At 39.6% G+C, this 12,757-nt stretch overlaps 1 gene segment (V, D, J or C); it reads right to left on the bottom strand.

Annotated features, from left to right (window-relative positions):
* Nucleotides 1–3,484: 3,484 nt before the first annotated feature.
* LOC119887180 lies at nt 3,485–3,929 on the bottom strand. The segment is given in 2 exon segments: nt 3,485–3,789; nt 3,879–3,929. Coding segments are annotated over 2 exon segments (345 nt in total).
* Between the last annotated feature and the right edge of the window lie 8,828 nt (nt 3,930–12,757).

The following is a 12,757-nucleotide window of genomic DNA, read 5'->3' as shown; positions in this document are numbered from 1 at the left end:
TGCCCTCCATTCAGGACTTATACATTTCCAGGGTCAGGAAACATCACTGCAGATCCATCTCACCCCGGACACAACCTGTTCCAGCTTCTCCCCTCTGGTAGGCGCTACAGAGCACTGTACGCCAAAACCAACAGACTTAGGAACAGTTTCTTCCCACAAGCCATCACTCTGATGAACAGCTGATTTCTGACTCGCAGTGTCAATTCCTGTGCAATAACCCAGTAACTCTGTCTCTAATCAGCCACCTGTTTACTGGTTGCCACTTATTATTTATTCACCATTCTCTATTTCAGTGCTTTTATATTGTCATATTGTATATACTGTGTACCAATCCACCTACTTCAAGTCATAACTCCTGCACAAAATACTTTATTCCAGCATTCTTTGCACTATGCTTCATGGCACTGTGTACATGTTTACATCCACCTCCGACATGCACATACTCCTGCATCCTTTGCACTCTGCTCACTGCACTATTTGTCAATATGTCTATATTGTTTTTGTTCATAGTGTGTATATTTGTGTTGTCTACACTGAAGTCTGTATCTGATTTTATTTTTATTATTGTGATATTGTATTTTTGTATGAGTAAGCACATCGTGAGCAATGTTCAATCCAGAGTCAAATTCCTTGTATGTGTACACATACCTGGCAAAAAAGCTGATTCTGGTAACAGGCAGTGTGCTGTGATCATACTGTCAGTGTCTCTGCCTCAGTGAGACTCACAGGATCCAGCAGCAGCAGAGCTACAGAGAACATGGTTGGTATTGAAGGTGATCTGATGGGAGCTTCTCTTCTTCTGCTGCCACTGACAGCATGATATCAAGTCTTTATAGCAGATTGAGGACGTTCACTTTGCATAGAGAAGGACACTGACAGGCTATAAGTGAAAGATGAACTGTGTGTCACAATTACTCAATGCTTGAAATTGTGTTATTTAAAAAACAACTAACTAACAAACAAACAGGTAAATGTTTACTAATATTCTGCTTGGACAAGAGAAGCGTCTTCAGCTACAGACTCATACCCCCAAAGTGTTTCACTGAGCTGCACAGGAGCTTATTCCTGTGTAGGTCATCAAGTAGTTAAACTCATCCCCACTTGGTCACAGTATGGACATCTGTGGACTGGGAGGCTGCTGAGGTCTTGCTGGTTTTGCTAATTGGACTTTATTACATTTTCTGTAACTTCTGGCGCAGTGCAATACATTCTGGTAACATGCTGACTGTTGTCATACAAAGAATAATTCATTGTGTATTGTGTTTTAGGTGTAGGTAAATTGTTTTCATAACAAATGTAGCAAATCATGTGGAACATTTTATCTATTTTTTTTTACCGAAATATACGTTTTTGTATCACATGCATGATATCACTCAATGTCATTACAAAGATACATCTAAATCATTTTACCACACTAATACAGAATTGTATGAAACATTGCTTTAAAGGACAAACAACAAAAATGTATTTTTTCCCTTAAAAATAAAGAATTATATTTTATTTGTTTGTATAGGTTGGAACTTTAATATTCAAACAGTCACTACTCAGTATTTTCATCAGTGACAGTATTAATTTTTTATGGTTTATTTTTATTTGGGACCAATACATCTAACATAGATAAACTGAAAACAGCAATCTAATGTGTCTACCATAGTGTTTTTAGCAGTTGCTAATTTGCAACACCTGTCCCTAGAAGGGCTTTTAAAGAAAAATGAACATTAGAACATTAGAAGAAACATTAAAACAGTGATGAAAGAAAAAATAAAATACAATACATTACAGTATAAAACAAGATAAAATGAGGTAAAATGAGTAAATAAAAATGCAATGAAACACATGTAATGCTAACTACTGTAGACTAGATGTGAGTACACGTTTGTTGCTGAACTAACCAGGACTTGGCCTCTCTTTTAAAAGTGGTGAAGTTTGCAGCAGTTTTCAAGTGTTTAGGTAGCAAGTTCAAAGACTTTGCTCCTTTCACAGAGCAAAAGAAGTTTTGCAAAATGAAACTTTACAATCGCCACTTGAAGCTGCTCTGGTGGATCTGCTGCTACTCTGTAGTCTCTTAATGTACTTACAGAGGAGCAAGTCCATTTAAACATTTAAATACAAGCTTTCCATAATGAAAATCAATAAAGTTTGCAAAACTTAAAATCTTGTAGGCTATTTGTTTAAAATGCGACAGTGATGGTACCTAACTTGCTTTTTGTTTTTTGCTTTGAGTTTTCAAGGCTTGATTGTAAAGACACTATAGATTTAATCACAGACTGATTGGCCTGAGACCAGGTAGTTAAACCATATGATCATCTCACCAGATGAGAAAGTATCATTGAATTTAAAAACATCAAGGCGCAATCAAATGTCAAGCATTTTCTTATCATCTTAAAACAGGTAAGGTTAGCCTTAATCGTTTTGCAAATCTTTTTAGTGTGACTTTTAAAGTTTAACTGGGAGTCTAAAATTATCCCCAGATACCTCACTTCTGGTACTTGTTCAATAAGCTCACCTTTCATTTTAACATTAAGGGATTCGGTTTTTAGATAGCTTAACAGAAAAACAGAGAGACTTTGTTTTCTTGGTGTTTAGTGTCAAACAGGAGGATTCAAGCCAAACTGACAAGTTTTTGGTTAGCTTATTTGCAACATCATCACAGGTTTTGCCAGATACATGGATGACTGTATCGTCAGCATACATCTGAAGACCTATATCAGGTTGCTGACTCTGGAGTAATTATGTCTGAAACCAAACTGCAGAGGGTCTCCAGCACTTTAGACAGAACTGTAAGAAGACTTATTGGCCGATAGTTGCTAACTACTTCAGCATTCCTGGATTTTAAAATAGGCATTACCAAGGCATTTTTCCATCCATCTGGGAATTGCCCAGTTTTGATGGAGATATTAATAAGGTGAGTAAGTGGCTGAACCAGAATACTATTATATTTTTTTAAGAATACAGTATCTAAATTATACAGTATGTCCTTAGAAAAAGTAGTGTTTAAATCCTCAATAGCTTTCATAACAACTGATTGGTCAACCTCTCTGCTCTGAAATCAGTTGACATCACCTTCATGAGGAGCCATGACATTTGCTTTAGTATTAATGTGGGGGAAGCTTATGGCAAGATCTTTAACGGATTGAATAATATAAAAAACAAATCATAAAATTCATTATCAACTTGACCATGATTAGAGATAATGTCTTTCCCGACTTTAAGTTCATATTTTTGGGTGATATTTACTTTTGGTTTTATTAGACTATTTTTATTTGTTTTGTTTTTTTATTTTGTTTAATTTTATTAGACTATTTAATTGTTTCCAAATTATATTACCAATTCCTTTTGCTTCTGATCAAACTCGAATATAATAATTTGCTTTTGAGAGTAACAATCAGTATTGTGAAAAAAAACAACAAATAACACTGAATATTGACAGTAGTGGTGGTAAATAGAGGAAGTAGTTTTTGTACAGCTCTCCTGTTGCTGTCTCTCACTGTGTCTGTCTGGCACAGTAATACACAGCAGTGTCTTCAGGCTGCACATTCTGTCCGTTTAGAGTCACTCTGTTGCTGGAAGAGTCTAAGTCGATACTGAACTTGTTTTTTAGTGAATCCTTGAAGTAAGAGCCTCCTGTATATTTCATTCCAATCCACTCCAGTCCTTTCCCTGCAGGCTGTCTGATCCAAGCTGTCCAGTAGCCACTAACAGAATAAGAGACCTGACAGGTGATGGTCAGACGTTGACCTGGCTGCACAGTCACAGAGGCTGGCTGTGTCAACTGTTCACACTTCACACCTGTTAAAAAAGAAAATGTTTAGTAACAAATGATCAAGTTATACTGCTAAAGAAGAACTGCTGACTTTGTCAAATCCAGAGAGACTCACATCCAGCTGCCAACAGCAGCAGCAGAGCTACAGAAAACATGGTTTATGTTGAAAGTGACGTGCTGTGAACTCCACTGACAGCCTGATGGGAAGTTTTTATAGCTGAGTAACAAGGAAGGTCACTGAGTTTGCATAGAATCAAACACATGAAGCATCAATGTTGGTCTAACTGGAGCCAATAGAAGAGTCTGTTTACTGTTATTATATCTGCAGAGTGAAAACATGCCTGGAAATCACCTCTGTTTTACGTATATTTTCATTATAACTATTCTTAATGTAAATATTAACATGAATCATGGGTAATGGAAAACTTATTCATTAAAATAATATTGCTGCAAACACAAATACAGTGACAGCAGCCAGGATCATGTAGATGGTATAAAAACTTAAGTCTGATGCTGCTGGTTTGAAGGTTTGCATAAAAGACGATGATGAATAATTTCATGATGAATAACTAAAGTAGTTCACGCATTTATATGTTACTTTCTGTGATTATACCTACATTTTACATTTATCTGTGTCTGATTATGTCAGAAATAAAACTGTCTTAATCAAATATCATGCTATGTGGTTAATTGTTGCCGGGGTGTTTTGGTTTGTTGTGTAAAAAAAAAAAAACGTAAATATGCTGTCGTGCTTTTCTGTTCAAAATGTGCTGAATCAAGTTAACACATGACTATTGTTTAGAGTAGAAAAGTATTAACTATCACAGTATCCAGTGTACATGAGCAGCAGGAGTGTTAAGCTTTAGTTCAGTCCAGAGTTCAAGTGTCAGTTAGGATCAATGAGAACAGCAGATCTGAGTGTCTCCTTTTAGAAACTTGACACTGACTGCCCTCTAGTGATTTTGTGAAAGAATCTGCAACATTTTTTGTCACTCTCATATTATGAATCACTTTAGATTCCACATAATTTACAAACATTAATGTATCTACAAAGTGATGCAGACGCATCATTATTTAGTAACCACTATCCATGAGCAAAATTTATAAATGAACATCAGATTTGATTAGAATATATCAGCCAACAGCTTTTTGTGTGGGAGTATAATGAAGAGACACACGATAAAGTTTTTTACAAATTTAATAACAAACTGGCCATTAAACCATCAAGTTCTTAAAATAACTTCAGCACAGAGAAAGCAACACAAAAATAAAATCGCGACAGTTTGGAAGGTTATTAAAACATTTCCAGTCGACAAGAGCTGCAGATCAGCTGCAGCACTCAAGTCTGTGTCCGCCTGAGCTCAGAGGAACATTATATTCAAGGAGCTTTTTAACCTGCTGTAATCAGCTGTTCCGCTTCGGCTCTGTGTAAAAACTTAAAACAACAACTCTGGACCCAGTATTTAGCGTAACTCCATCAGCTGTTCACTGTAAACACACCGGTGCAAGTTGGCTGCTATTTCCGAGCAATAAATTACCGACATCAGGCAGACATTGGCGAGACTTGTGATGTATTGCAAACAACGGTGGAAAACAGAGGAGCAGTCATAGAAAAACAGCCGACATGCTGGATTTAAAGCCAGTAGCCTCTATGTCCCTCCACCCAGGCAGTTCACAAGATCAGAGTCCTGAGAGTTCCAGTAATTAGTCCAATTAAGTTAAAAAGTGGGTGTTAATGCCTTTGTTTCTGATTATTGTGTGCATCCATTGAAAGTACGTAAGTCTCATATTATTAAAGTTTGTGTATAATGTCCCCTTTTTTGCTAAATCTTGCTCTTGTTCACTTCAGCTACTGTTGGTCATACCATATAAGCCCAATTCAGACCACAAGCACACACATACCACTATCTGGACTATTTTTTGACTTGACCCGTCACTTCAGTAGTGGGTGGTGATTTCCTGAAACCACTTGTGAGAAGCCACAGTCAGCTCATCTCTTTATTTCAATCTTTTTGTGTGTGTGTTTTTTTCTATTTGTTTAATGTTCAGTAATAAGATTCCTCAGGAACAGTTTACATGACCTTGTGAAAAAACAAATGTAATGTAACATATAGTTTATAATATAAGTGCTATAAAAATAAAAATAAAAACATGTAATTAGGCTCTAACAGCTCAAAGAAGAGCACTGTGGGTTTTTGCACAGCTGCTCCACCAACTCCAGTCACTGTGAGTGTCGAGCACAATAATAAACAGCAAAATCTTCAGTCTTCAGACTGTTCATCTGCAGATACAGCTGCTGTCTGCTGTTGTCTCTGGAGATGGTAAACCGGCCTTGAACTGACTGAGAGTAGGATTTGCTGCTACCACCAGTATCAATCCAGGCAATCCACTCCAGTCCTTTTCCAGGAGCATGTCTGACTCAGTGCATCCAGTAGCTGCTGAATGTGAATCCAGAGGCTGTACAGGTCAATTTGTGGGATTCTCCAGGCCTTTTAACCACTGGTTCAGATTCTGTCAGAGTCTGACCATCAACACCTGTTGAGAGGATAGAAAACACCAAAGGAAATAAGCTGGTAATACAGATATAATCTATGTAAAAGTTCAGTGAAGATCTTCACCTGCCCAGCAGACAGTTAAAAGCAGCAGTCCTGTCCTATAGTCCATCATGTTAAACTGTGTGTCCACTGTTCTCTGTCATCCTCTCTGCAGTCAGATAAGTAGAGGTGGAAGACATCTGAGTTTTGCATTGACTCCTCCTCACAGTGTGGAACTGGATTTGACTTGGATCTCAGTTATTGTTTGGCAAAACCAGAGAATCAATGTTTACTGTACATACTGATTCCTGCAGGAGTTTTATGTTTCAGTATTTATTTGTGCAATACATTGATAAACACATTCTTTAAGTTGTTTATTACACACAGTCTACAACATGTGAAGCGTTTGACAATAATTTATCACTAAATTATATTTTAATAATTTATTTAAATCGTTTAACAGCTTAACAAATATTTTTTATTATATAATATTGACTTTCTCACAAAGTGTTCATAAGTAAAACCATTTTCAGGAAATCAGTCCGAGATTTTGGAGATACAATGTTGTTGTCAAAAGGACTAAAATCTGTCAGAAAAGGAAGTGTGCAGGACTGCAGGTCCACAAAGTGATATTCATATTACAATAGAGAAAATTCTTACACAAACGGTTCACTTGTAACAACAGGAAGTAAAATAATATTACTATTAATTAGTACTAATGACAGCCAGACTGAGAAGATTTGTTTTGGAAAATGCCTCCACTGTATATTTAATACAATTTTATTTTACACAAAACATTTTATGTTCCTTTTACCTTTTTCATTGCTAAATATGTCTGTTTCTCCCTGTAACAGTGAGCTGGTGTTGAAGTCATTAGTGGTCTGAGGGCTCCTCCTCTGGTGGCTTCATGTTACAAGTGTTCAGGCACTGAGGGGTTTTTGTTCAGATGCACAGTCACAGAGGGTGGCTGTGTCAACTGTTCACACTTCACACCTGTGGAGGACAGTGAACAGTGAACTATCAGTGTGCTGTGATCATACTGTCAGTGACTCACAGGATCCAGCAGCAGCAGCAGAGCTACACAGGACATGGTTGGTATTGAAAATGATCTGAGCTTCTCTTCTTCTGCTGCAACTCACAGCATGATATCAAGTCTTTATAGCAGACTGTGAGGAAGTTCACTTTGCATTGAGAAGAACACCGACGGGCTAAAGATCAACTGTTGCAGCTTAAAATTGTCATGTGAACATTTATTTGGCAAATGAAAAGTTATGTATTTATGATTTCATTTTTTCAACAACAAAAATTCTAACAACTCAGTTGAAAACATTCACATTTAGATTATTTACGGCTTCCTGTTTCAACAACATACTGTGCAATAGGTTATATGAGAACACTGGAGCTGCATAAAAAGGAATGTTTCTCTGAGTGCATTGATGATGTTGAAGTAAAGTTAATTTATTTTAAGATGAAATACAAAATTTAACTTGTTTTGACATTTTTTCTTCAGCTTTGTTATTATTTGTGTCACTGTGGCTCTCGCTGATCATGCTTTTTAAACCATAACCTGACTTTGTGGAATAAGCTGGTGTCTTTTGTGCTGTGTGCTATAGACAGGACCTTCTTACTGTATTGATGTATGTTTTGTAACAAAATTTTCACTAATTCTGCTTCTACATTTTCCTTTGCTGGTGTTTTTGATGATGCCTTGCTGTGCTCATTCTGCTCCCAGAGTGCACGTACCTGCTTACACACACATGTGCTACTGTTACTGCCTCCGGGCAGCTAGTCACAGAGAGGACCACACACTCTCAGAGCTATGGAGTTTCAGCGTTGTGATCTTAACTTTACACTATAAAATAACTCTTTAAATGATGACAAGAGCTATAGAGTTTTAACATTGTGAACTTTACACTCTGAAATAATACTTTAAACAATGACAATATAGACCACCTTCGCTCTAGTAATTAATGATAACAATTTAGGCTATAATGCTCTAAAATAATTCTCAACAGCTGTTAACAACCAAGTGACGCGCACAGGTACGCTCTTGGAGTGTTGCAGTTGAGCACAATCCCAAGATACTCCGCTCACTGCAGCAGCTGGGGGAAGCTCTCTTCCAAATTGATCGCAACCCCAGGCTTTTGAGGTGCAAAATCAACTGGGCTGTGTGGAGATCACTCAAGGCTTCAATCTCTCCATGACCATGAGGTTGTGAGTAGAAAGGAAACCTCATGCCCTTCTCGCGCAAAGATTGCAGTGCGATGCATCTGCTGAGTGTGTGGGGGGCTAGCGAGTAGTTGACGGGTAGCCTATTGTATTTGTAGGCTGCCCCCTGAGAGGAGAAGCCTAAAAATTCCCTGTTAGTGTGTCACCTCAACATGAAATAGGCACCTTTCAGGTCGATGACGGTGAACCAGTTGCCGGGCTGCACTGGCTCCAGCATTTTCTTGATCATTAGCATGTGGAAATGCCCTCTTGTCCATTATGCTGGTTCAGTTGGCAGAGATCCAGAACGATGTCGAACGGGCTATAGTGTCCCTGAACGCACCAGGGCCGGTTGCTCCGAGTGAAGCTGAGTTAGGACAGGGCATCCTCCTCTCCACTGCTGCTGGGAGAATGAGCCGCTGTTCACTGTGATAAAGTGCCACGGGCTGCACCGCTGGAAGAGACGTGTTGTCCGAACGCTGCTCTCGGTTGAGCATATGTTTACAATGTGGTTGTGTGTTTTAGGAACACACACATTGTCAATAAGCTAGCAGTGTTCCCGTGTACACTGTCGTCAGTGCACGGGGAACGCAAAGTTAGCTCGCATTGCTGCATTGTGTCACCGTCATGGCAGCAGCCCTTCATTTGGCTGCCAGGAGATGTAGGCAACCCGATGCGCGGGCCGGATAGCCGGCTAGCAAGGAGGAAGCCCAGGTCCTACTACCGTCTCACTCGGATGCCACCAGGAGAGCGACATGGGACATGGGCTTCTGTCCCAGTGGTTTGAATAGCGCAGCAAAGCCCTAGCCCTCCCACTGTCTCTCTCGAGCTTAGCAAGGAGAGCAGTGTGGGCCGTAGGTCGGATCATTAATTTAGCATCAGTGAACGTGCAGTTTTGTGGAGACTGAAGTGCGTTACACACCGAGCCGAATCAGTTGAACATTCACAGCATTTTCAATGTGTACACAGCAGCACATGAAACACAAATGCATGCTGGTGTGCATCAGCCTCTGTCCCTCTGTCACCCTTTTTTTTTTTTTTATAAATAATAAGGCTTAGACTTTTTCCAAGGGCTGCAATCGAAAAGGCCGTGGTGTCTTTGAACGCACCAGGCATTGTTTTACTTGTGGTGCTTGTGTAAAAGTATGGTGTAAGGCTTTTGAGAATGTGGACACTGTTTTTTGACTAAAACATGTTTATTACATTCCTCAAAGAGCTAAGTTAACTTTCTCTCATCACAGAGCTAACGTTAACTCCTGGGGTGAGGCTAACAGTTTGCCCTGCGGCCTTGTGTTCACGAAGCCACTGTTCTAACATGTGCTGCTTGTGTGTACACTGTGGTGATGCTTGTGAATGTTAAACTGTTTATTAGAAACACATTACATTCTTAAAAGTACTAATTCCCCACCACCAACACCATCCCATTGAGCTAACCGTGTTGAGTGCTCACCGACGCTAAGCTAACGGTTTGCCCTGTGACCCACGCCGCTCTCCCAGTCAGAACCAAGTGAGAGGGTGGGTGAGGCCCGGGCGTCCACTTCGCTAGCCTGACCGCCGAGTCCGTGCAGCCATAATGGTCCACTTCCACGACGTGACAGCCGAGAAACGAGCTGTTCTTACCGTGGAAACTGGGCAATGCAGCAGTGTAGTGTGCATGGTGTTCTTGTCTAGATTGGTTACTGTTGTTGATTACCTGATGTGTTTCAACTGTGCTTCCCTCCCTGCTCATTTGCCTGTGTATATAGTGCCCTCAGTGGTGTTTAGTGTTTGTGACGTCCTCGTCTGTGTGGAGTGTTGTATCTCACACAGGCTCTGCCCTCTACTGGACTCTATGGGTATTACCTCTTCCAATCATATGCACGCATGCACTTGCCCACTGAAATTTTATCGTGCATGTAGCCGACCAATAGAACGTTGCTACCGATACTTGCATGACGTATAAATAGCAGTGTCCCTACTGCCTCAGCATCCTTTTTTCTTCAGCAAACGGCAAACTACTCACTGAATTCACCACCTCCACGGATGGAGTCGCCAATGCCTGGACTCGTCCGGGCAGGCATGGGTCACCTCGCCCGGGTGCAAAGATAATTTTCTAGAAGTGGCTTAGTTAGTGTCATCTGACTTTATATCTTCTACTGCCACCTGTAGGTCTTTGTAAACAAATGTTCTGAGGAGTTTCTGTAAAGCCTCTCTGCTTCCTTTAACCAGTGTGTGTCTCTGGCACAGTAATACACAGCAGAGTCCTCTGTCCTTAAGTTGGACAGTCTCAGATGCACCAGAGAAAGATTCATTGATTTATTGATTAATATGTTTTTGTTCATTTAAGTGAGTCTCTTAAAGGTTTCAGTCTTCAAATTGTGGCTGTTTAAAACCACAGCTACACAGAAAAACTTGGAGTCTCTCCCCTGTGGTCAAAGGTCCAGGCTCAACAGGTACCTTTGTACAGGTCCCATGTAGAGGAGGTTAAGGGGAACTATCTGCACCATGGTGGCCATTAAGCCCATGAGGAAAATGCAGAGCCCCCAGTTGACCTGAATGTAGCTGGAACTGGCAGAGGCAAGCTTTGAGGACTAGCTGTCTCTTGTGGGTCAGGACTAGGGTCGCCCTCCTGGAATCCAGAAGCATGTCCAGAAATATTAATTAATTAATATAACTGGAAGGGCTGGAGCTTGCTCTTTTTATCGTTCACCAACAGTCCCAGACTCTGAATGTGCTCCAAGGGAACTACAACACTCAGCAAGCAAACTATAAGAAAAGGTAAAAAATATAGAAACAATGAAGGTTCTTTTCAGGTTCATTTTAAAAATTGGCCTCAGTGTGTATAGCATGAACATATTATTGTAGGCTTGGTTTGAGATTGTCTACTAAAGTTCTTCTTCTTTTTCTTTTTAAGTTTTGTCAAACTGCATTTTATTAACGTGTTTCGAGGGAAACTCTGACATCCAACAAGTTTTCTGTTGCGTGTTCTTACTTTTTGGGCTTTTTTTTGTGAACAAACCGCAAGTACAAGATTATTAATAAGGAACTAAAATTTGTAAAATTCAGATGCATGAATCAAATAATTGAATGAGTTCAACAAACGAGAGACTATGTTATTTACGTGTTTGGTTATTGTTGTAGGTTAATGATGGTTTTCTCAGTTTACTGATTGTACATAAAACAAAAATAAAAATAAGGTTGGTAGGTTTTTGTAAAGCTGCTCAACCAACTCAAGTCACTGTGGCTCTCAAGCACAATAATAAACAGCAGAATCTTCAGTCTTCAGACTGTTCATCTGCAGATACAGCTGCTGTCTGCTGTTGTCTCTGGAGATGGTAAACCGGCCTTGAACTGACTGAGAGTAGTGTTTGCTGCTACCATCATAATAGATTAAAGCAACCCACTCCAATCCTTTTCCAGGAGCCTGTCTGACCCAGTGCATGTTGTAGTCGCTGAATGTGAATCCAGAGGCTGTACATGTCAATCTGTGGGATTCTCCAGGCCTTTTAACCACTGGTTCAGATTCTGTCAGAGTCTGACCATCAACACCTGTCAAGAGGAGAAAAATGCATCAAGTGAAATAACCTGGTGACACAAATATATGATATAAAATTGAAGATCTTCACCTGCCCAGCAGACAGTTAAAAGCAGCAGTCCTGTCCTATAGTCCATCATGTTAAACTGTGTGTCCACTGTTCTCTGACATCCTCTCTGCAGTCAGATAAGTAGAGGTGGAAGACATCTGAGTTTTGCATTGACTCCTCCTCACAGTGTGGAACTGGATTTGACTTGGATCTCAGTTACTGTTTGGTGAAACTGGAGAATCAGTGTTTACTGTACATGAGTCATTCCTACAAGAGTCCCTCTTTCATGTTTCAGTATAATTTGTGTAATACGTTGGCAAACACATTATTAAATTGGTTGCTTCATTAGAAGTCTGTATAATGTAACGACCTTGGCATCAGTTAATCGCTGTTTCAAATTTGCACACTTCTAGCATGCAGATGCTTATAAAGGCTCACAATTTTACTTTTTTGTTAGGACTTGTGTGTTTGACATTTGTCTTTACAATACTCTTTGTAACGTGAACTTGTGTACTGCTGTTATGACATGCAATCCCCAGTAACAAATTAAGTATGTAGATTATATGTCAGTCAGCCATTAAACTCATAACTCTTATTAGGGTTTGGTGTAGGGTTACACAGATTCATCAAATGTATACAGAGATTTTTTTATAAAGAAGAAATAAAAACATTTTTTCATTTTACTTGTT

The sequence above is a fragment of the Micropterus salmoides genome, unplaced genomic scaffold, assembly GCF_014851395.1.
Source record: "Micropterus salmoides isolate LMB-PRFRI ecotype aquatic unplaced genomic scaffold, ASM1485139v1 Ms_hic_scaffold_10, whole genome shotgun sequence".
NCBI lineage: Eukaryota > Metazoa > Chordata > Actinopteri > Centrarchiformes > Centrarchidae > Micropterus > Micropterus salmoides.
Note: the sequence above shows the minus strand (reverse complement) of the source record. Positions and strands in the feature narration are given on the sequence as shown.